Source organism: Cuculus canorus, chromosome 2 (genome assembly GCF_017976375.1).
Source record: "Cuculus canorus isolate bCucCan1 chromosome 2, bCucCan1.pri, whole genome shotgun sequence".
Taxonomy (NCBI): domain Eukaryota; kingdom Metazoa; phylum Chordata; class Aves; order Cuculiformes; family Cuculidae; genus Cuculus; species Cuculus canorus.
The window spans coordinates 65,623,261-65,646,102 of NC_071402.1; the positions used below are offsets into that span (position 1 = coordinate 65,623,261).

General features: G+C 38.1%; 1 protein-coding gene and 1 long non-coding RNA gene across 3 annotated transcripts in view; one reads left to right on the forward strand and one right to left on the reverse strand.

Annotated features, from left to right (window-relative positions):
* Positions 1-22,842, reverse strand: part of GABBR2 (gamma-aminobutyric acid type B receptor subunit 2) — a 476,939-nt gene that overhangs the window by 38,120 nt on the left and 415,977 nt on the right. For both annotated transcript variants that reach the window (XM_054057392.1, XM_054057393.1), the window contains exon 14: positions 3,849-3,959. In XM_054057392.1, coding sequence (XP_053913367.1) covers positions 3,849-3,959 — 111 coding nt within the window. The remainder of the gene's footprint in view (positions 1-3,848; positions 3,960-22,842) is intronic.
* LOC128851124 (uncharacterized) lies at positions 3,966-13,011 on the forward strand. The gene is made up of 3 exons (XR_008448385.1): positions 3,966-4,173; positions 9,149-9,195; positions 12,612-13,011. It is a non-coding gene; the product is annotated as an uncharacterized LOC128851124 (long non-coding RNA).

Below are 22,842 nucleotides of genomic sequence, written 5' to 3' on the forward strand. Positions count from 1 at the left end.
GTGTATCAGAAGTGGTCAGTAATACTAGCTACAGCTTAAAAACCCCTCAGTTAACACTTATAGGGTAAAAGTGGGATTTAACATGCAGAGCAACAGCCAAATGCGAAATACGCCTTGGCCTTGAAAGCCTTTTTCTCAGTAGCTGAATAACATGTGACTGTAATAATAAGCCAGCAATACGATGAAATTTCCAACATATGTACATGTTGAGTCTAATGTTAATTAAATGCATTATCGGGAAGATGGCAATCAAACTGTAGACCAGTCTCTTGCATGTGTATAATATGCAAAGCACCCTAGAGGAGTCCAATACATCTTTAATCTGTTATTGTTCTGGCTGAGATCAGAAACCATACTCCTCAGAAAGATGTTAGTGCACTCACTAATAATGAGCCACTGGCAAGTTTAAGATCATATTTTTCAACTATTTCTACATCATCAGAATCAAAAGCTATACATACTGCAACTGATGGTCACCATGTACACACAGCCAGACCTTGAATTGGTATGTAGCCTTTTAGGAACTGAACCTAAGATGGGAAAACAACTGAGTCCCATATGTATGGTGGGACTTGGCTGGAGTCACTAAGACAACTAAAACAACGACAAAGGCAAGATTTAGGACAGGGCGTTTTCCTTTCATTCTCTGGTCACCAGTCCTGAGGAGTCTGGATCCAATAACTGAAAAGCCTTTGTATGGTTAGGATGCATTTCCTCACACCCCTTCAGAGGCAATCATGAATCTGACTTTTAATGTTTGCTTACTTTAATATAGAAGGAACCTGTGCATCCTGGTGAGTAAAGTCTTCCTTTATTTTGCCCTATCTTGCCTTGCCTTCCCTGCCCTTTCCTGTCCTTCTGTGCTCTGCCCTACTCCGAGTGATTTGTTGACTGCATCCAAAAAAGAAAAGTACTTCTTCAGGTTAACCCACTTTTTTGTATTCTCATTTTGAGACAAGAGGTCATTGGAAATAATTTTGGCCTGAGTAAATCAGTAAGCCAATTTACCTTAAATATTGCCATTCTACTGTAATCAGCAATACTAGCTCTTTAGCATAACATATATTAAATTAGAAATAACTATTTTATTATTACAAAGTGTAGAATTCTGTATTAGATAAATCTTTATAAGATGAGTGTTAGGAATGGTTGGACTCGATGACCCAGTGGGTCCCTTCCAACCTAGTGATTCTATGATTCTATGATCCTATGATACACTAAAATGAGAGGTTGTGTTTTTTGTTCAGAGTGCAAAGTATGTGTGGTGTACAGAAACATCTTTGGTGATGAGATCAAATGTATCAGTTCTCTTGTCCTCATATAACTCACCATGGCAATTAGTTAAGTGATTCAGAAGAGTATCTTTTCCATGTGTAGCGATTTGTGTGATAAAAGGGCACTGGAGTAATAAAAAGTTTATATTTCATTGGTGGTTATGAAACACTGTGTGCCTGAAATAAGTATGATAAATAATGCCAAATGGCATTTGCAAACTGAAACAAACTGAGTCATGTATCTTGTAGAAAACAGTCCAACACACATGCCAACAAACCAAGCTAAGGCAAAGGACTAGTGAGAAACAGTGCAGTTTTTATCACTGTCCAGTAGAACTCAAACCTGAAAGAAACTTCAAAGAAAATTACCTGAGAATGTATTTTTAAAATACATAACGTTATTTTCCCTCTTTAACAACAAATTACAGATTTTTAATTGAAAACATAATTGAAGTTATTTTTGGACAAAATCCCCAAAACACCATGTGTTTGAATCCTACAGTATTTTTTAAGACATTTTAATTCCACTGCTCTAGGTACACCAAATGTATTTACTTGTTTAGTTTTCAAACAGAACCACAGAGAAAATGTCTTAAGGAACACTGGCAAATTCTACCTGCAAGAACACACACATACGCACAAAAAGCTGTTCAAATTTCTGTAGAAGGAAATTGGAAAGTAACAACTGTATGGAAAACACTGTTCCTTTTAGCAATTTTTCTAAGAAAATCCTTGTGAAATTAAAAATGCAAAGTGAAAAATAGTCTCCCAAGTGTGGAACAGGAATTTATCGTCAGATATATCAAATCAGTAACAAAGTAATAAGCCAGAAAAGGGACAAAACTTAAGAACCTAAGCCCAGAAGATAACTGTATAAATGTATAAATCTGATGTAACAGATAAAAACTATCATCACATAAGTTGTAAATATTGCAATAAAGTTAAATATCTCACCAGCAATTGGGTACTAAAGCTATGTTTTCCAGTTTAGCTGTATCTCTTTGGAAGGTTTGGCATAAAAAAGAGACAAAATCCAAAACTGACACTATGCAGATTAGGAAGAATTGAGCAAAGACTTCTAAGTAGCAGCTTAAGAAAGCCCTAGCTCCACGTGGAAACTTGTAGATGGGCCTTGCTACAGTACAGAGGCTTTAACAGCCTGAAGGAGCCCTTGCTCCCTTTTATGTGCAATAATCTGTTTTAAGCTGAATTAGTTCACTGGTGTGCAAAGAAGTTGCTGGTAGAATGTACTGGCACCATTTACGGTAGTGTGCTGTGATTTTGCATAGAGCATGATATTTTATGCCTATGGATAGTTGTATCTTACTGTGACCGCAGTGCCGGTTAGTTTCACGACTTCTGGTGGCCTGGCCTTCAAAAAAAATCTTTCAGTGCTGTGCTACATGCTGAGGTTACTGTGAATCCAGAGCCACGCATAGCTGTCCAGGAAGAAATGCTGAGATGTGGAATCTCTCCTAATTCCTGATCCTTTCCAGAGGATGAAGTATGCCCTAACTGTTAGTTTCATGCCAGCTTGGACATTCTTCTAAAAACTGACATCTGCACCTATAGTTGCTTTTACTTTGGTTTTTTTAAATAGGAAAGTGGGAAGGCTTCCTTCGTGCTGGCAGCTCCAGGATCAGAGTTCTCATCTGGGAACTGGAAAGACTTGGTGATACTGCTTTCTCTGCCTGAAGGCACTTCCCAGCTGACCAGTCTGATCAGAAAGCTACTGACTGCTTAGAATAAAAAGCTCTCATACCTTCCTGCTGAACTTTGCATTGCGTATTTAAAGATCTTTCAGCCTGAAAAAAAGCAGTGCTCTGCAGCCCAACAGAGCAGTCATTCACTGCAGAGAGGGAAGATGACCACTCCAGGCACCAGCAGATCCCTTTTCCCCCAGAGCAGTAGCACCAACCATGCCAAGTGGAAGCAGCTGACTCAGTCCTTCACAGGTGTCCTAACAAACAGGCACGCTACAAATACACAGAACAGACTTAAGCCTTTGGGCAATGTAAACTAGTATTTATCTAGGTGTAGGATCCAGATGGGGCTCAACTCAAGATAGGTATTCAGCGGGTCAGTGCTGTCAAAATCAGATGGTTTTAAAACCTTCAGGCTTAGAAGCTTTTAATCACTAATAGTCACCTTTACAGGTTTGTTTGGGTTTTTTTTTTAAACTATCAAGGTTCAGGACAGCTGGTTCCCAAGGTGCATTTTAGTAACTAAATCTTTTTGTGGAGATGGCCCTCAGTGACAGAAGGGTTACTTTGGTTTATGGCCCAATTTAATCTTTCTGTATCATTCATAGACATCTTTTCACTACTGAATTTCTTGGTTTGCAGTATATCTATAATGTTCAGCTTAAGTGCTATTAATGTTTTATCTATTTTAAGTGTGCATATATCCACATATTACCACTTAACGAACTTTAGAGCAAGTCCAATTATAATAGATGTATTCAAGGGAGTTTTAACTCACTCCCAGCCATCAGAAAAGCAAATATAGTTCAGTTCATGCCTATCAGTACATAGCAGCTTGAAGGCAGTGTTGCAAAGAACAAGCTGTGCTTACCATCAGCAGCCCTTTATAAGCGTAGACAATCCCAAGCCAAATTGTCATGTGAGTGTTTTCGCAGTGCTCCAAGATTGGTCGGATGGAGATATCTCTGCCTGCAGGATCTGGCTGCAAAAATGAAAGGTGAAATATTTGAATTCAGATTTCATTAGTTTTCACATTTCAGAAGTGCTTAAATCTATTTTCAGTAGATTGAGGACGTGCAGAATACAGAGTGGACGAATGTAAAGTAACTTGTAATGACTGCAGACCTATGACCCTGCAAAGGAATACAGTGAAAACGAAAGATCTGAGGAAACAGCTGCATGATAGCTATCACCAGGTAAGGTCACAGTTACTGCAAATCAGAAACAAAATGTGTGAAGTCACTTTGTTTTTAACAGTGTCAGTCACATTTATCAGCTTTAGGACATCTAATATTTGTAGAAGGCAAACAGCTTGAATGGACAAGCATAGAAATATATGTGCTTAAAGCCATCATTTATTTCACCTTCAGTTCTTGTGTCACTGTAAATGGCTGCTAAACATCGTACGAGAAACTGCTAAGTTTCAGATGCTTTTTCACTGATAACCATGAGCTAAATCAAAGACCATACACTATGGAAACTACATCAGTAGCTTAGAAGAGAGCATAAATCATAAAAAACCTGGAAAAAATATCCTTTAATGCAAGTGAACATCTACGAAAAATGTAATAGTGCTGGAAACTTTGTAGCTTTCCATTTATTTTTTAAAGGAGACTGTACAATAGTGCAGAATCAAGAGGATTTGCAGACTACCGGGATTGTTTGTATAAGGGAAAAGTTTTAATTAAGATTCAGAGAAACCTACAAGAATGACCCTGTCTTCCTCACCTTTTCTTTTTATAACAGGAAAATGAATCCAGTGGACATAAAGAGCAAATAGGTACTAGTTACTATGCTACCTATGACTATAATATAAATAAGAGTACGGTCCAACTGCTTTTTACCAGTGTACACAGCAGAAGAACACCAGGTGCCTCTCTTAGATGATTCTACAAGATCCTGTTTTACTGAGGTACCACAGAACACTCCTGTGGGCTATTCTGAGCTGTGTTTTTAATAGTCTGGTTTGCTTTATAGAGTTCATTGAAACACTGAAAGCTATTTTTCCTTTCTACTTTAAAACATTGGATCTGAACTTCAGGTAAATTAAGATCAACTCTGACATAACTTTCTATACCTGGTTGTCCCAGGGCTTTACAAAGTCCCATTTTGATGACTGACACATGTAAAATGTCTCACGCAGAAGAATAATGATTATTATATCAGCCAAGGAAAAAAATCACATTTTCACCAACTGAAACATAGAATTATATGTGGAAGGACTTCAGAGAGGTTGAATAACAGTTGAAGGATTCAACTGAATTTTCTGAAATTCTAAACTACACCTGACCCTGCTTTTTTTTTTTAATTCCCTCTTTGAGTTACAGTATGCCAACAATTGCATTCCTCATGGTTGAGAATTATGGACAGTACATAAAATTTAAGCTTGTGGTCATCAGAATGTGTTTTTTATTATTTTTTCTTTCACACTGGAGGAACGGGCACAAGATAGTTTCTTCATTTCCCCAGCTCTACGTTCTTTTTGCCATGTATTCCTTCTATTTCAGTTTTGTGCTTTTGTGAAACAAGGAAGTTTATAAAAACATAGACTTCCATTTGGTGTGACGAACAACACCACACCAAATGATGTGAAGTGAGGAGGCTGGAGAACAAGTCTTATGAGGAGCAGCTGAGAGAGCTGGGGTTGTTTAGCCAGGAGAAGAGCAGGCTGAGGAGAGACCTTATTACTCTCTACAACTACCTGAAAGGAGGTTGTGGAGAGGAGGGAGCTGGCCTCTTCTCCCAAGTGACAGAGGACAGGACAAGGGGGAATGGCCTCAAGCTCTGCCAGGGGAGGTTCAGGCTGGATATCAGAAAAAAATTCTTCACGGAAAGAGTCATCGGGCACTGGAACAGGCTGCCCAGGGAGGTGGTTGAGTCACCTTCCCTGGAGGTGTTTAAGGAACGGGTGGATGAAGTGCTTAGGGGCATGGTTTAGGGAGTGTTAGGAATGGTTGGACTTGATGATCCGGTGTGTCCTTTCCAACCTGGTTATTCTATGATTCTATGATGTGGGTTTTTTTCCTTTGTCTCTGGTTTGAAACCTCCACTTAGACTGAAGCATTTCACCACTTGTAACCAACTATGAGCGATAAGAATTATTCCTTATTTTGAAGAATATTACTGAAACATAAACTCCTATTTGGTCAGCGGCAGATTATCTTTTTATTCTCTACAGCAAATTTGCTTCAAAATTGGAGAGCATACGTCAATTCATTAGTCAAAATTTGGGCAGAAAAATAACAAAACGGAAAACAACTTGTTTTCAATTCCTATTAGAGAGAAAGAAGTCGCATCATTTCCTCAGCAGGAAGACTGCCAGATTTTTTATGGCAATGCTAGTTTAAAAATTACATTATTTAAAAAAAACAATGTATTCAGATTTTCTATGTGAGATAAGAAATTCTTGTGAAGTGTTTTAGGAGGAGCAGGAAAAGAGGATACTGATTGCAGCATTAGCAAAAGTTTACACGGGACAGCACCTCTTTCAAAGCACTTTCCGGATCCTCAAGGTGGTAGTATTTTCAACAAAACTTTGCTGAATACTTGTGCACGTGGAGTTAAGACAGGTAGCAATCATTTTACAGTGAAATAATTTTGCTGATTACTTCTTACTACTGCAAAATGGCATTCCTGTTTTACTGCTTTTAATTTGCAATTCCGTTTCTTCACTGATTTTGCATGAATTAACTAATCATAAGCAAAAGCTGGGTTAAAAAAACATATGTTATTTTCTGATGTCAAAAGAATTTTTTAAAACTCTACAATTACAGCTGAATGGAGCACTTCACTGACCTCTCTAATCATCCACCATTTGTGCACTTTGTTACTGCTTTAGAGAGGATGACAACATAAATGCTATGAGTGATTATATATGTACTGGAAATTTGCCCTTTCCTTTTATAGAAAATAATCTAGATGTCCTTCAGATGTCACTCTCAAAAGCCTGAAGACCTCTTGTCTTATGATTAGGCTGAAGCTTCCCTACCTCTTCTGAAACCTAATAAGGTTTCTGACATTGACATAAATTTCTGGAGTGTTTTCAGGAGTTGAACATACACAGATTAATCTGTTCACCTTGTACAAGGGTTGTGTATCATCACCAGTAAAATTCTTATTTTACATGAGATCTGCTAGCTCTAGAAAGCAACCCAAACTGGTAAACAGATTACCTAGAGAGTGTTTATAACACCCCCTCTGTGTTCCAGTTATTATTAGTCAGTTCTGTATTTTTGTTGCCTTTCTTTGCTCTTCTGTCCGCTGGTGGGCTTGCAGATCCTCATTGTAATAGGTGAGTGGTGGCTTAGAACGGGTACTGCCAGAGGGAAGAGTGATGCTTAAAATCACATGGAACCAGTAAGGAAATTTGCAGGAGGAACCCTGGCAGAGGCACTGACAGAGACTGCTGAATGCCTCCTGCCCTCTTACATCTCCTTAAAATAAGTGAGCAGCAATGAAACTCCTGTTTCCTTTATGTATCTATGGATTGCAATACAAAGCTACAGGCTCACTTTAACCTGCTTTCCAGAGTGGCCTGCGTTAGGGAAGTAGAAAGGCAGTGCTTCAAGTGCAAGTGCAGTTTTTTGTTGAACAATTGCCTCCAGTTCCTTTAAGGATTGGCTCCACTTCAGTAAATAAATGCATGCAGTGTAACTGGCAGCTTTCCTTGTCTCAGGCTAAGGTGTGGTAAGATAGCGCAAAGCATACAGAGCTACTTGTGCCGTCTAGGCTTGATATTTGATCCATATAAAGATAGCGCTTATCTCTATTTTTTCATCTATAAATATGATTTCTTAGTGGCTATTATACTAGCCAAAATCCCTTTGGAAAAGACCCCACGCAATTAGGAGATATTTGTATGATGATTAATGTGACATTGACTTATTTTCTGTCTTTATTGCCATTCCTTCTCTATAGGTCCACATAGGTCTTAAAAGAGGGAAGGGTCTATGTGTTACCAGGCATTTCATTCAGCAAATGTCTGTGAAGAACAGACTGGGCCACTGCACAGTATCCAAAAATCATTGACCTTCCCAGGATACTTCTGCATGGCCACCGTTTCAGGTCCTGTTGGCAGTGCAACAGATGATCCTTATTTAGAGTTGTGGTGCTGCTGTGTAATCCAGCTCACAAGTGGACAATCTCAGCAGGCTTTCTAAGAAACTTTTCAGCAGATTTTCAGTGTGACTTTTTTTGGCATTTCTAAAGCTGCAGTTTCATCAGTGAGAAAATCAGCACATTAGGCCTCAGTCTTTCTCAAAGATGGATATGAAATATAAGGTAAATAGTTGTAGCTTCTGTTTACTATGTTTAAATCCAACTGTGTGCTTCCCATAGTATAAGAAAATACAGAATCATATTCTTCTGTCACAATGCTAAAATGGTCTTCCTATACCATCTCTGTTTTATTTTCCCTTCAAATGGCATCTATGTAAATGGCATAATGACTGTATACTATTGCTGTTCTGCAGTATGAATTAGATATTTCTGGAATTTATAATTTGGCACATTTAACGGTCATATGGAGCTCAAATGTGATTCCTTATCTGAAAACCCAGACTTTTCTAAATGAGATGATCATTCTTACTTCTTTTTAAATTCACCTCTCCCGTTCCACCCCCCACCCCCCTCTCGGATAATTATATTTAGTTTATACTATGAATTCTGCAAGAAATTAAATCTACTTGCACGTAATAACAGGCCTCCCTCCCTCTGTGCTAAACGGCATATCTGTATGGAAAGGTGTTCTACGAAAGGATTTAAACAGCTTTCACATGTGGTGTGTTGTAGTGAGGCTCCCAACTACTGATGAAAAGAGAAAGAGAAGCATCAGAGGATGTCTACTTTCCAATTACTTAATAATTTGAGGGTACTTTTAGAGAAAAATAACTGTGATATGAAAAATAGATATGCCAGGAAATTGATCCCTTTTCTTTCATATATTTTCTACTTCGTGTGGTCATAACTTCCCTCACTGCAAAATAGCAAATGCAATACTAAGCTGGGGTAGCTCACTTTGGAATGTCTTCCAATTAAGAATTTGGTAGGCAACCTAGAATAAAAGCTTGTTTGTCTTTGTTCATAGCTAAGCTTGGGTTCAGATATGGTCTGATGATCCAGGACAGTGATTGATTTAAAGACTTTGTCTTCATGTATTTTTCTTTTATTCAGAGTCATGGGACAATTTGATCATGGAGCAGAAAATCAGCTTTTAATAGGTAAGCACAGCATTATTTCATATAGTCAGGGCTGTTTTCCAGTATAGGAAAGCAGAATTCTGTTAACAAAAGCAGGCTTTCAACTCAATAACTACCCTTACACCTTACCACTCCATGACTCCTGCAGGAGAAACCTTCTGACCTCAGGAGAAGGTAAGGACGAGGTTCTGTGGAACCACAACATCCACTGCATCCAGTATGTATACTTGACGCTCTCTCATGCAAGCCCTCAAGAAAATTATCTTAGACTTGATTTTAGATTTATTTTTTTCAAATTCTTTAAGTAACATTATTTATATTTGTAAAAACATTTGCAGCTGATGTCTACGAATACACAAACGTAGCAAGATACCATACCATTCAGTTCCCATCTGAATAGAAAAACTTTCCATAAGGATCAAAAGTTTCGGGAAATTACTTTTTTTTTTTTTTTTTTTTTTCAAAATCTCAGGTGGAAGAAAAAATTTTATTTCATGAAACAGTTACAACTTCTTCAGCCTCTAATCAATGGATTTACTTACTTGGTATGTACAGAAACAATGATTAATGCTCATAGCACTATTAAAAAGGGAATTGTTACCTCATTTCAGCAGATGAGGAGGAGGAACCTCATGAAGGTTAAGCAAATTGCTTAGGAAATCTGAGAGGAATTTGGTCTATTGTGCCTTACTTCTTTGAATTAGAAAAAATATCTTACATTATGATAACTATAATCAATACGAGGATCCTCAATCCAGTTTCTATTTCTGCAGAGACAGAAGCAGTTTTCTGCAGTAAACGTCTAATTAGAAATTTCTAAAATTCCAATTCTAATTATAAATTTCAATCAATAAAATTACTGGAAAAATGCTGAAGAAAACTCTCTATTTAAATCTTTTTTGTTTGGACAAGGATCAATTTCAATCAATTTAATGACTTGAAATTACAATTAAATTCAGTTTTGCAATTCTTTATGATGTCCCCTGCAAAGTTATTTAAAATGAAAATGTGTGATTTTTAGATTGTGACTAACTTTTAAAACAGTATTTATATTAATGATACAGATTAAAAATAAACTGCTGGCATTTCAAATTGACACAAACCAAAAAAATTGTTTGGTGTTTTATCTGAAGTTTATCTCAGTTTGCAACAAAGAAGATTCCAGCCACTTCAAATATGTTAATGAATGATGCTTAAGGAATGCTCTGAGGTTTCCAGTGTTTCCATCGGGGTGATGAGTATTACAGCAGTGCATTAGAGAAGCACAGTTTTAAACTCTCATCACACTGCTGAGGGTCAGATTGGACCTGCAGTCAGCCTTGGACCCAGCATGAAGTACTTCACAATGCAAGGTTTCTCACGTAGATCTAAATACAACCTTCTTGCCCCGGTGACATGACGTAAAGGACATAGTTAGGTTTTCCAGTATGATTGCAGGACATTTCCTGCGTCATTCATTTTCTTGTTAGACTCAAATTTAGCTCTCCAACCCACCTCAGTCAATGGACTGGACTTAGGCTTCACAAAAGCTTCAAAAACTAAACTCTTCCAACAATTCAGAAGAAATCTTGTTTACAGTATAACTCCTAAAACATCTTCATTCCAAGTGCTATTTTAGCAGAGTATACATATGAGTCAGTAACTCTGTAATGGTTGGCTAGCTAGAAATGACATTTTCTGGAATATCAACATATATTTTTATGTGGTCATTTTTTTTTTTCTATTTTGTTTTCTAAAACATAAAAAAGATGTACAACATAATCCAAGGTAAAAAAGTACTAACCGGTTTTGGGATTTCAAGGATATTAATGTATTTATTTTACATCCCTCAGCTTGCTACAAATACAGGTCCAACTTTACAAGTCTATGGACATGAAGGAAGAAAGATAAAAAAAAACCCAAACGTGCTAGGGATAAGCACTGTAATTCCTACTACCCCCAAAGAATAAGATCTGGGGATACTGCCACAGTGATAGTCACACTATAATATCTTTAAAACAAACCTACTTTCTAGCTCCCCATCTGTCTTATGTACAAATAATTTTATAAAGCAGTAAGCTTACATACTGTAAGTTAGTATGATTTAAAGATGATAAAATGCCAGAAGAGCTCTTTATAAGCTCTTGTATTGTAAATGTAACCATACATTTACTTGTCAAGAAAATCTCTCAGCAGCATTATTTGTAATATCACTTTAGTTAATGATTCTGATTTTGCTGTTGTAGTGGTTTGTTTTTGTTAAAATGAAGCTGTTTTTAGAGAGCTTAAGGTTCCTGGAGATATCTTGGTATTTTTATTAATATCATCCCCTAATCCAAGCAGTTTCATTTATCTGCATTAACATAAAACACAAAATAACAGATTAGACTGAGTAAAGAAACCCCTGTGATCCCTGCAAACAAACGCAGACTAGCAGTGAAAGGGAAAAGGCAAAATTCTCTTGCATCACGGAGTGTTTCAAACAACTGTGACTAAGTCTTCCCACTCTGCACTCAGCTCTCTCTCCAGTAGAAATTTTACATTATATTATTTCCTTCGAAATATAGCCCCGATTACATATCTAGGGACTGGATAATGAAATGTTTCTGTGTATATGCATGGAGGCAGCAGGACAAGTGTTACAAAGACTTAGCAAAGCATTCTCAGCAGTAGAATGTATGTTTTTCTTTGAAGGGAGGGCAAAAGGCCAAGATACATAAGAAAAGCAGGGTTAGAGGAGTGAAAACCTTAGCTACTACCCAAGCCCTCCTGTGCTGCACAGATTCTTCCAAAGATGGGCACTTCTCGGCACTAACTTCACAAACTGGGGAAGAATATTTTCCCTTAGTTTGCTGTGAAGCTGCCCAGAATCACGGCAGACAAGATGGACTTGCAGTTTCTTCTAGTGTTTTTACCTTTCCTAACTAAATTTCCTGCTATGCTGGAGGCCACATCAGCCATTCTTCTTGGTGGCCAGAGCAATTCAACACCTCCTTGTTTATGGCAATGAAAACAGACACCATTAATGTGGAAGTACAGCAAATCAATAAAAGAGAACAGTAGAGTAAAAAAGGCTGTGGGCAACCATGGACAAATTGTTAGGGTGGTGCCAAGAGAGACCAAGGCAGAGGCTCTTTTTGCAGATAACTTGCTAGTGGGAGGGCTTTGAATTGTATGTAATCAAGGATATATCCTATAATTCTTTCTTGGGCACTTAGAGAAACAGAATTTAGCACTTGTCCTGTTAATTAAACCAGATTTACACTCAACATCTACAAGAATTTATCATTGGTTGCTCCTCCCAACAAGCAAATCTCTCTGATCCTCAACTGTGTCCAGCTATTTGGGCTAAGGAGGGCAACAATCTCACCTTTATAATAGTCTTACATTTTCTATTTAGTGCTGGATTTTTTTATGGATTCTGACAATATTTATTACTATACCTATTTGCATTGCAGTGACAATGACAACAAACGGACACCGTCTTCATGCAAAAAGTGAAAAATCTATTCCTGAAGAGGATTTGAAAATATACATATGAGCTGTGGGAGAAGAGAAAAGCATATAGTAGGGCGTATAAAATTTTCAGAGGCAAATATCAGTGGAGACCACTATCCCCCTATGCAGGCAATGACAAATGAATAGTTTCTGGGCTGTGGCAAATAAAAAAGTTTACTTTGCAACATTAAGGACATTTTAATTTCCTCATCTACTCTTTTCTACTCTCCAAAATTGTTAGATGATGGTCCATCAGCCCACTACTGGAGGATTTCGCTGCTATTTTTATGACTGCACTAAGACATAATTCAGAAACTTTTGTATTAAGTGGAAGTCTTTTCTTTGTTTTGAGCCAATTTTTTTTTTTGTAAATGTTAAAACTAACTTAATAAGTATATTCTCATAATTACATCACAATAGTTGTAGCAGAAGCACCTACATCTCCATTAAAGTCTTTCTAGAATTGTTTTAACTTCCCCATCACAAAAGTTGCTCTGTCTAAAATCAACTCCTAATTACTTGTTGCCAGTCAAATTTAAGGTGTACCTTAATATGCAGAAGTACACAAAAACATGTCTCATAAGAATTTTGAAGATTTCATTTTTTTTTCTCCCAACTTGTAGCACTAGTAATGTCTCAGATATAAATATTTTTACTTACCACCTTGTGTAAACTGAATGGATGGATAAATAAATAAAGGTCAGGCCAACAGAAATATTTTTATTATTTCAAAAGATTTAATTTGTTTTGACCTTTTAAAATTGTTAGCCTTATTTGATATAACCTAACTCCATCTTTAAAAGAAAGGTCATGTTGAATTAAAAAGAAATTCTCTTTGTCTAACAAAGGTCAACAAGAACTTTTTAGCACTTATCTACCAAAATAATTCTGCATGGAGAAACTCACTGAGACTGACTTTTTCTTACAAGTATATAAATCTTATGACTCTCTATGTTTTCTGAGAAAAATATCCCAATATCTAAATTAAGGAATATAGTCAGCAATGAGATTGTAAATCCACAATCTTGACACATTACTTCTGAAGATTCACACTTGATAGTACAACTGATCCTGTATTAGAGCAGAGTGACACCAATTAATGAACCACACATCTTTACAGCTTCTAGCGGCATAGTTAGGGAAGAAAAGCCTACAGACTGGAGGTGAATACAGGTGATTAAAAGTACACAGAGCATACTATCATCTTCAGTAGAGTTTTGCATCAGCTGTGAAAGATGTAGCCTTCAGCAAACTAAAATTACTCTTGGAATCTTAAATCAATGCCTCTCCTGCCTTAACTAAGGAATCTGAAATGAGGCTTAGGATTCCACAGTTGTATTGGCATTACAGTTATATAAGACCATTTTTATAATTGTCTCATGCACGGCAAAACACAGGATGTAGATTACCCCTGCATTAACTCCAATTTGAAATAAAACATCTCATTTAGAAAAAATATTCAGGGACAACACACCTACTTAACTCTTGCTGAGTCAATTCTGTTGACTGCAAAAAAATTAGCCCTCATTTTGCTCCCTATTTCTGAAACGAATTTAGTGTAGGTTTCCTTAGTTCTTACTATATTTTGCCTAATGAATTGAAAGGCTATGTAAAAAAATTTTGTTCCTGTGTTGGTATTTACAGATTTTGTCCCCATAAATTCTTAATGTAGTCCTTTCTAAGCTAAATATTGAGCTCCTAGTGTTTTCACTACGGACATGTTCATGTTTTTCATTATGGACATATTTTATCTTTCTTTAAAAAGTTTATTGCTCTTCTTTGGTCCCTTGGACCAACATGTTTCCTGAATTCTAAAGAGTGGAACAGAGCACACTATGTAGATCATGGTTGCCCTGCATCCATATCCAGGATTAATCCCACCATAATAACCAAGGTCAAGTTAGACTAAAGTGTATATAGAAGAAACCACAAATGCCATGACACCTCTCAATTTATCTTATCTCTCTTCTAAATGAATAGAGAGACTTTAAGATAGTTGAAAAGCAACAGAAAAAGAAAGATATAATCTTATTCATCAAGTACTTCTCCTGATTTCATAGCAATAGTTGACACAAGTAAGAATTAATAACAATTGCATTAAGGTACCTTGAAAGTTACATACCCCACAAACACAAAAAGAACAGAAGTTACAGAGGTTTTTCATTTTTCCGTTACGTCTTTCTTCTACAAATAGCTATTTCAGTATTGTCACTTCTGTTGACGTTATTCAGAGCAAAGCAAGTAGTCATGGGATTTTTTTCTTTCTCTCAGTTCAGTAAAACTTTGATGCATCATTTCTCTTAAATAATTTATCTTCTTTCAGCATCTGTCAGACCAGATTTCATTTAACACAAGTCTACCACACACTTTAAATGTTGCAGGTCCTTTGCTCTGGTATACAACAGAAGTATTTTCAGTTCATCAGAAAGCAAGTCAATGCGAAACAAACCCTAGCAACCACAAAATCCATTTTGTATTTAAATAGAATTACTTTTAGAATTACTTTTAGATTGATAGGGTCCACAAAATATAATCGGATTTTTTTGCTTTTGAAGCATGTGTTTGATATATATGTAGTATAAACAGACAACTCTGAATCTACCCTACCTTGCAATTCTTACATTTTGACAAACGTAGTACATTTTCTTATTTAAAAGATTGTTTCAGTGAATTCTTGTATTAAAAGATATGGATGAGAGAAAATGCTTGTTTTCAAACTAAAGAATTATAGGAAACATTGATGTGTAACCATTCTCTAATGCATTTTTGTATTGCTTTGCTATACCTAAATATACAGTGTATATCTGTAGCTGTGCATTGTTTTCTCTCATCACATGAACCTTAAGTTGTCTTGGTATATACGAATGAGCTTACCTACAAGCATCTCTCCAGTAGAGGTGTGTCAGGCATCGGTATAAATGAATTGTTTCAGGATCCCATCTACAAGAAGGGTTGCAGGGAGGATCCAGGGAACTACAGGCCTGTCAGTCTCACCTCAGTGCCAGGGAAAGTCATGGAACAGGTAATCTTGAGTGCTATCATGAAGCACATGCAAGAGAACCGGGTCATCAGGCCCAGTCAACATGGGTTTACAAAAGGCAGATCTTGCCAAACTAACCTGATCACCTTCTATGACAAAATCACTCGATTGCTGGATGGGGGAAAGGCTGTGGATGTAGTCTTCTTGGACTTCAGTAAAGCCTTTGACACAGTTTCTCACAGCATTCAGCTTCAGAAACTGTCAGCCTCTGGCCTGGATGGGCACACACTCTCCTGGGTTGAAAACTGGTTGGATGGCCGGGCCCAGAGAGTGGTGGTAAATGGAGTTAACTCCAGCTGGAGGCCAGTTACAAGTGGGGTTCCCCAGGGCTCGGTACTGGGTCCAGCCCTGTTCAATGTCTTTATCAATGACCTGGATGAAGGCATTGAGTGCACCCTCAGCAAGTTTGCGGATGACACTAAGCTGGGTGGAAGTGTGGATCTGCTGGAGGGTAGGGAGGCTCTGCAAAGAGATCTGAACAGGCTGGACCACTGGGCTGAGACCAATGGCATGAGGTTCAACAAGGCCAAATGCCGGGTCCTGCACTTGGGGCACAACAACCCTATGCAGCGCTACAGACTGGGGGAAGAGTGGCTGGAGAGCTGTACAGAGGAGAAGGACCTGGGGGTAATGGTTGACAGCCGACTGAACATGAGCCAGCAGTGTGCCCAGGTGGCCAAGAAGGCCAATGGCATCTTGGCTTGTATCAGAAATGGTGTGACCAGCAGGTCCAGGGAGGTTATTCTGCCCCTGTACTTGGCAATGGTGAGACTGCACCTTGAGTACTGCGTTCAGTTCTGGGCCCCTCACCACAAGAAGGATTTTGAGGCTCTGGAGCGTGTCCAGAGAAGAGCAACGAAGCTGGTGAAAGGGCTGGAGAACAGGTCTTATGAGGAGAGGCTGAGAGAACTGGGGTTGCTTAGCCTGGAGAAGAGAAGGCTGAGGGGAGACCTTATTGCTCTCTACAACTACCTGAAAGGAAGTTGTGGAGAGGAGGGAGCTGGCCTCTTCTCCCAAGTGACAGAGGACAGGACAAGGGGGAATGGCCTCAAGCTCCTCCAGGGGAGGTTCAGGCTGGATATCAGAAAAAAATTCTTCACAGCAAGAGTCATCAGGCACTGGAACAGGCTGCCCAGGGAGGTGGTCGAGTCACCTTCCCTGGAGGCGTTTAAGGAACGGGTTGATGAAGTGCTTAGGGACATGGTTTCAGGGAGTGTTAGGAATGGTTGGACTCAATGATCCAGTGGGTCCTTTCCAACCTCGTGATTCTATAATTCTACGATTCTATGATTGGCAGCAAAGCTTGTAATCTTGACTGGCCTTGAAGTATTCTTTGAGGTGGTTATTTCTGAGGCAAAGCACTTCCACTGTCCTCAGAATCTAGCCATCCTTTTTTTTTTTTTAATAGGTTGTTAGGGCTTTTATTCATTCCTCCCGTTATTTTTTTGGAACGCCTATTATATAATTTTATCTTAGCAGGTGAGTATGTGTTACCCTTCTAGAGCACCTCTAGAGCTAACATGAAAGCCCTCAAAAACTCTTTCTCACCACAGCCACTGACAGCTTACATTTACACCCAACTTATCATTTCTGAGATCAAGGCATTGAAAAGAAACAGTAAGTGGATCTGTGCCTTTGTTCTTCCATTCCATTTTTCACTCCTCACTGAAAGACAGGCAGAGGACGAGATAAGCACTGGCAGACAGGCAATATCAGCATGAGGGCAGGAAAAGCGGCGTATTTCTGAACAGTGATGGCTGGTGTCAGCTAAGTTTGTGTGACTTGGCATTCGCTTCCTTTGTGGAATCCACCTGCAGCCATTAGCCTGTCACACATTTCAGGACAAATCTCATCTGTTTGAGCTATCTGAGCAATTATTATGCAGTCACCATATCCAATTTAAGGCAGAAGTGTGACAAGACTTTAGGAGAGGCAGGAGTTGCGACCTTCTGGCACATTGCACTGGACTGCATGCTGCAGTGCTAGAGGACTTCCTTGAAGCAGGACCAGCCTGAATAGCTGGGTAAGATTAAACAGCAGCAGTATGGCCCCAGGAAATATAAATTTTGCTGATGTGCTTTGAGAAGTAAAGGATAATGCAGAATATTCTGCTACAGAGCTCTTAGTTGATCTTATAAAAATAAACCCACACTGAGGATCTCTGGAGCTGCTGCGGCAAGAGCCAAATGATCCAGCTTGGCAAGGTTAGACATCTTAGCTCTACTGCTGGAAGAAGCTTTTTTTTACCAATAAGAAACTGAAAATTGAACTTGTGTTCACAAATCATTTGAGGCTTGGAAAAATGTCAGTGGTGACAATTCTTGATCACTTGATTCTCTATACAGCAGAGCAGATGTTTAGTAAATTAATCAGAGGATGAAATAAGAGACTCACAAGTACATCAAGGATAGAAATAAACCTTTGGAGAAATGTTGAGATGTAATGGGAAAAGGGAAATATTGAAAACTTAAGAAGACTGAAACATCAGACCATTTTTGTTCAAGTAGACTATGGGAAAAAAATGAAATAGTGGTGAAAATACTTACTTTTGCCTGTCAAACTAAGAAGAAAGGGAGGAGCAGGCTGAATCAGAAAGTGGCCCGGTTCACATGCTCCCTGCAAACAGCATTTCTTTCTGCCACTGTTTGCGACAGCTAGTGGGGTGTGAACTGACTTGGCATAAATCCCATATGTGGTCCACCAGTTAACATACATAAACAAAAAATAGAAAATAATTCTTTCTGTAACCTGATCAATATATATATATAAATTTAACCTTTTCATGAACTTTTACGAAAATTATTTCTCTTTTTGAAATGTTTATGTAAATGTGTATTTTCATGGCAACAAGGCCTGATGTTTCCACAACCACCACCCTGACACTACTTTATGAATATATGAGGCATTTGACAAAAAAAAAAAAAAAGCAATCATTGGTTAGGAAAGGAAAATGGCTTTCTTAGAAGGTGGTTAATCAGTAAGAAATTCACCTCAATATGAAGCAGAGATTATATTATTAGTCTAGAAACAGGAACTCCTATCGTGGCAAAATAGAAGTGCAGTTATTTATCTTGACTGAACAAATCCAGTGTCTATTAGCTTGAAAAATATCCACTCAATGTTCCTATCCAGAGAAGAATGGACAAGGAAAGACATATGACAGCTAGTCATATACTTGTATATGAATAAAAAGTGTAATATCACAGAGAAGTGCTGGGATATTATCAGTGGATAGGACATTATCGGTGCTAGGATATTATCAGACATTATCATTATGAACAAATGTAAAAATATGAGTAAGCTGTGATTTAGCCAACCTATTAAAACTCCAAGATTTGAATACTACTATGTAGAGGGAATAAGTAGCGTGGTTTGTTTACATGCAGTTTAAGGATTAAATCATGTATTGTCCATGAAAAACATTTAAAAGCACCACCAAAAGAGATTTGTTTCAAAGTACTCATACTATTATTTTAAGGGACACTTCCCCACAAATCCTTACCTTAAATTTCAGAATATTAGCGTTTTCATGTTTTTACCTGGACATTTTATCAGAGTTAAAAGTTACATGAACCCTTTACTTACAGTCAATTTACGGTAGCCTTCCTCAATTAAATAGTACCGTACCCACAAATAATTCTTGCTGTAATAATTAGAGAAATGTGAAATAGAGTATAAGCAAAAACTAAAAAGGATATCTGAATCCAGTGCTTCAAAAGCAGATAGTCCACGTTACTTAATTTGCATGTTAAATAGTACCTTAGTGCTGTATGAGCAAACTGTCACAATCTGGCCCTATGCATTTAAATTTTTATGGAAGCATATTAACTTCTTATTGTTCTTTAAATACTTTTTTTTCTCCCCAAAGAAATAAAGTCTGTGGTATCTCCATTACTACATCCGCTAATTATGACTAAATAAAAGGGTTTAGTTTTCAATGTAGTGTATTTAAATACACTGCTTTCAAGTACTGTACAAAATGTAATAGTCACAACATGCAATTTGGATCGAATCAAGCCACCGTGAAACTAAACGCTGCGATACTCATTGTTCTCACGTGAATCAAATCAAACCCAAGGACCAGTGTCCCTCATGACAAGCAATAACAGTTTTCTCCAATATTCTCTGATCTATATTAGCTGTGTAAATATGTTCTTTTTAATTAAAAAGTATATTCTTGTAATGCAGATGCTATAGTTTAATTTCTATTCCGAACATATTTTCACAAATATGACTCCTGATTCTCTTTTTAGTGGGCTCTATGTTTGCCAGCGTAGTCTCAAAAGAATCCAGTAATGTTTAACTCTATGGTTAAAATCATTAGCCTATGCCATGGGTTACAAAGACACAGAATGTACCTTAAAGACTGAAATCAAATCCACCAAGTACCATTAGTTGCCTCTGGGTTTTTTTTTACCAAAATATTTTACCTGATGGAGAATTAATATAAATATATATCTGAAATTCCCTGATCAAACACTTGCCTATATGAACATAACATTATCTTTACTGGCATCTCCTGGAACAGGATGTGGGGTTATCTGCACATCTGAATGGCTGTCTTCAACCCTTAGCATTGCAGTATTATCTAAATGAAATAATAAAAATATAAATAATAAAGACACAGATGAAGGACATGACTGAACATACTTTTTTTTACTATCATCATGACATTTATTAACAAATGATGAACACTCACATCTGTACAAAATAGTGTTTAAAACAACTGTAACAGACAGGCAGGTGCCAGCTATGTTATCAGAGGTATTTATATCGTTTGTACGGACAGTGGCCAATAAACAAGCTACGACGTTATCAAAGCTATGCATTAATGTGACTGTCCAACAGGGTTTATGTGTCTTTAGTAAAGGTTGCAAAAGTGTGTATTTCTCTAGTCCTGCAGATAAGTGCAAGTCAGAGCATATTATGGCTTTGCATCGAGTAGCCATATCCGATTGCTGTAATTGTTCACTCTTGTCACCCAGCTGTCTAGGCAGGGAAATATGCCTTCCCCAAAGTGAACGAGAACCTTATTTTTCACTTTAGTGTAATCAACAATATGCCTGTAATCTTTTGTGTTTTTCAAGCTTTACAGGGTTCCTGCAACTGCAACTACTTTGAGCCACCATATGTACCACTTCCTGGGCTACACATGCCTACCCAAATGAAGTCCGGTGGTCCGAATAGCCATCAGTGGATGGAGCACACTGGGCACACCTTTTGAGCACACCTTTTGATTTAGCTTCCCTGAAAAGGACACCAGTTCTTGTCTTCATCTCTAAGAACCATCCCAGAAGTGCATTCCCAAATCAAAAGGCTGATGCAGACAGACCCCAGGTTCCTTGGGGAGGAAAGCCACTTCATATTATAGGTCAAGACCTAGATTCAACTGCATAACTTGCATTGTCAAATGTAAATATATGTATGTCTGTCATATAGTTTCATATGACATTTCTCTGATACGGGCTTTATTTTTTTCTAAAGAGGAAATCGACATTAAAGAAGTTGCAAGTAGAAGATCCATATTTTCTCTTTTAATTTGCATTAGAGTGCTGAACTGTAATTTAACAAGATCAAAACAAAACCAAACCACCTTACAAAAGCTTTCAAGCATGCAGAGATTCAGAATGTTTCTGTAAATTGCAGTCTTCAGGCTGATTAGAAATTCACCACAACGGCATCGCTACAGTCAGAAACCTGAAAGTTTTTTCTGCTCTATACCCTCACACTAGTTCTCTGTCAAATAGTGATAGCAGAGTTCCTTTATGGTAAGCCCGATTTGTGAGCGTAGCTCCTGTGTACTATAATACAAACTGCTAGTCATTCTTGCTAGTTCCACAGAGGCATTGCATCCAAGCAGTCATTTTTGATACGGTAATACATGCAAGTACACCTGTGCAGGTGCAACAAGTCCAGGACTTACTGAAGATAATCAGGAGAGAAGCCATAGTGTGCTACTGTCTCAGTAGTGCATACAGCCAACAATTTGAACACCTAGTAAAAAGCGTGTTCCCAGGGATTCCTTCTTATGGCCAAAGAAGGTGTGTCGTGGGGGAACTGGCAATTTTTTGAGCAACTTTCAAATCCTCAGTCTAGGTCAAACCCTCAAGGCACAGGGAAAGGAAGTAAGGGAGTACAATCTAGCCCAGTGTGCTTTCCTGTCTTTTTAGCTTTACATCTACATTTTCTAGAGAACATCTGTAGCTCACTAAACAGGCTGTTGGAAGGGCAACATGCTATCAGGCTATTCACATATTCCATCTTCAGAGAACCATGGGATAGCTGAGGTCAGAAGACCCCTCTGGAGGACATTTTGTCCCCTCTGCTCCACACAGGGTCTACAAGTGTAACTGCATACTATGATCTTCTGTGATGTTATGTGGGGGCTCTTCTAGAAGGGACTCCATATTCTGTTTGTTTGCCCAAAGCTGGCGAAGCTGTACTGCTGCAAGTGAAGACAGGGCAATTGGTGGCATGATTAGCTCAGGCCCAAATTTCTGGCTTGTCCTGCAGTTTGCATAGAAATACTTTGGTCTTCAGTGTGGCACTGCTCTGCACTTAAAATGCAGCGTAGATATGCAGAATGTTCCATACACAGATTGGCAGAAAAATGTCCAAAGTCTTATCTTCTGCTTAGTGTTCATGTACATGGCTTTTCCCCTAACATATGTCCCCAGTTCCCAAAGTGCTGGGTATATTTAAAATTTATGCATGCTTTACATTTCATTTAAGCATTTCCATAGCAACTGCTAGATTACAGAATGTTTTACTTTTCTCTCAAGATATAGAATAAATTCTTCTTGGAACAATTTCCCAGGTTGTGTTTAGCAACATTCATATGACTTTCTATAACTCAATTTTCAATGAAAATTACCATATCATCTACCAGAAGCAAGAGTTTTAACAAACGCATTGACTTTTCTGACTTTGTCCATCTCACTCTGTTTAAGCAAGTAGTTCTGCATCAAATGGAGCTAAGGGAGCCTGAATTGGCATTTTTGGTTGATAGATGCAGGGACTTAATATGGTCCAGTCCCAGCTGAGATGTTCTTCACTCTTGGAATAGATCAAAGTTGTGTCTGCCCCCCACCCTCCTTCTCTCTCTTCCCTCTCCCTCTGTGTCCTTTACATAGATGCACTACTGTCAGGAG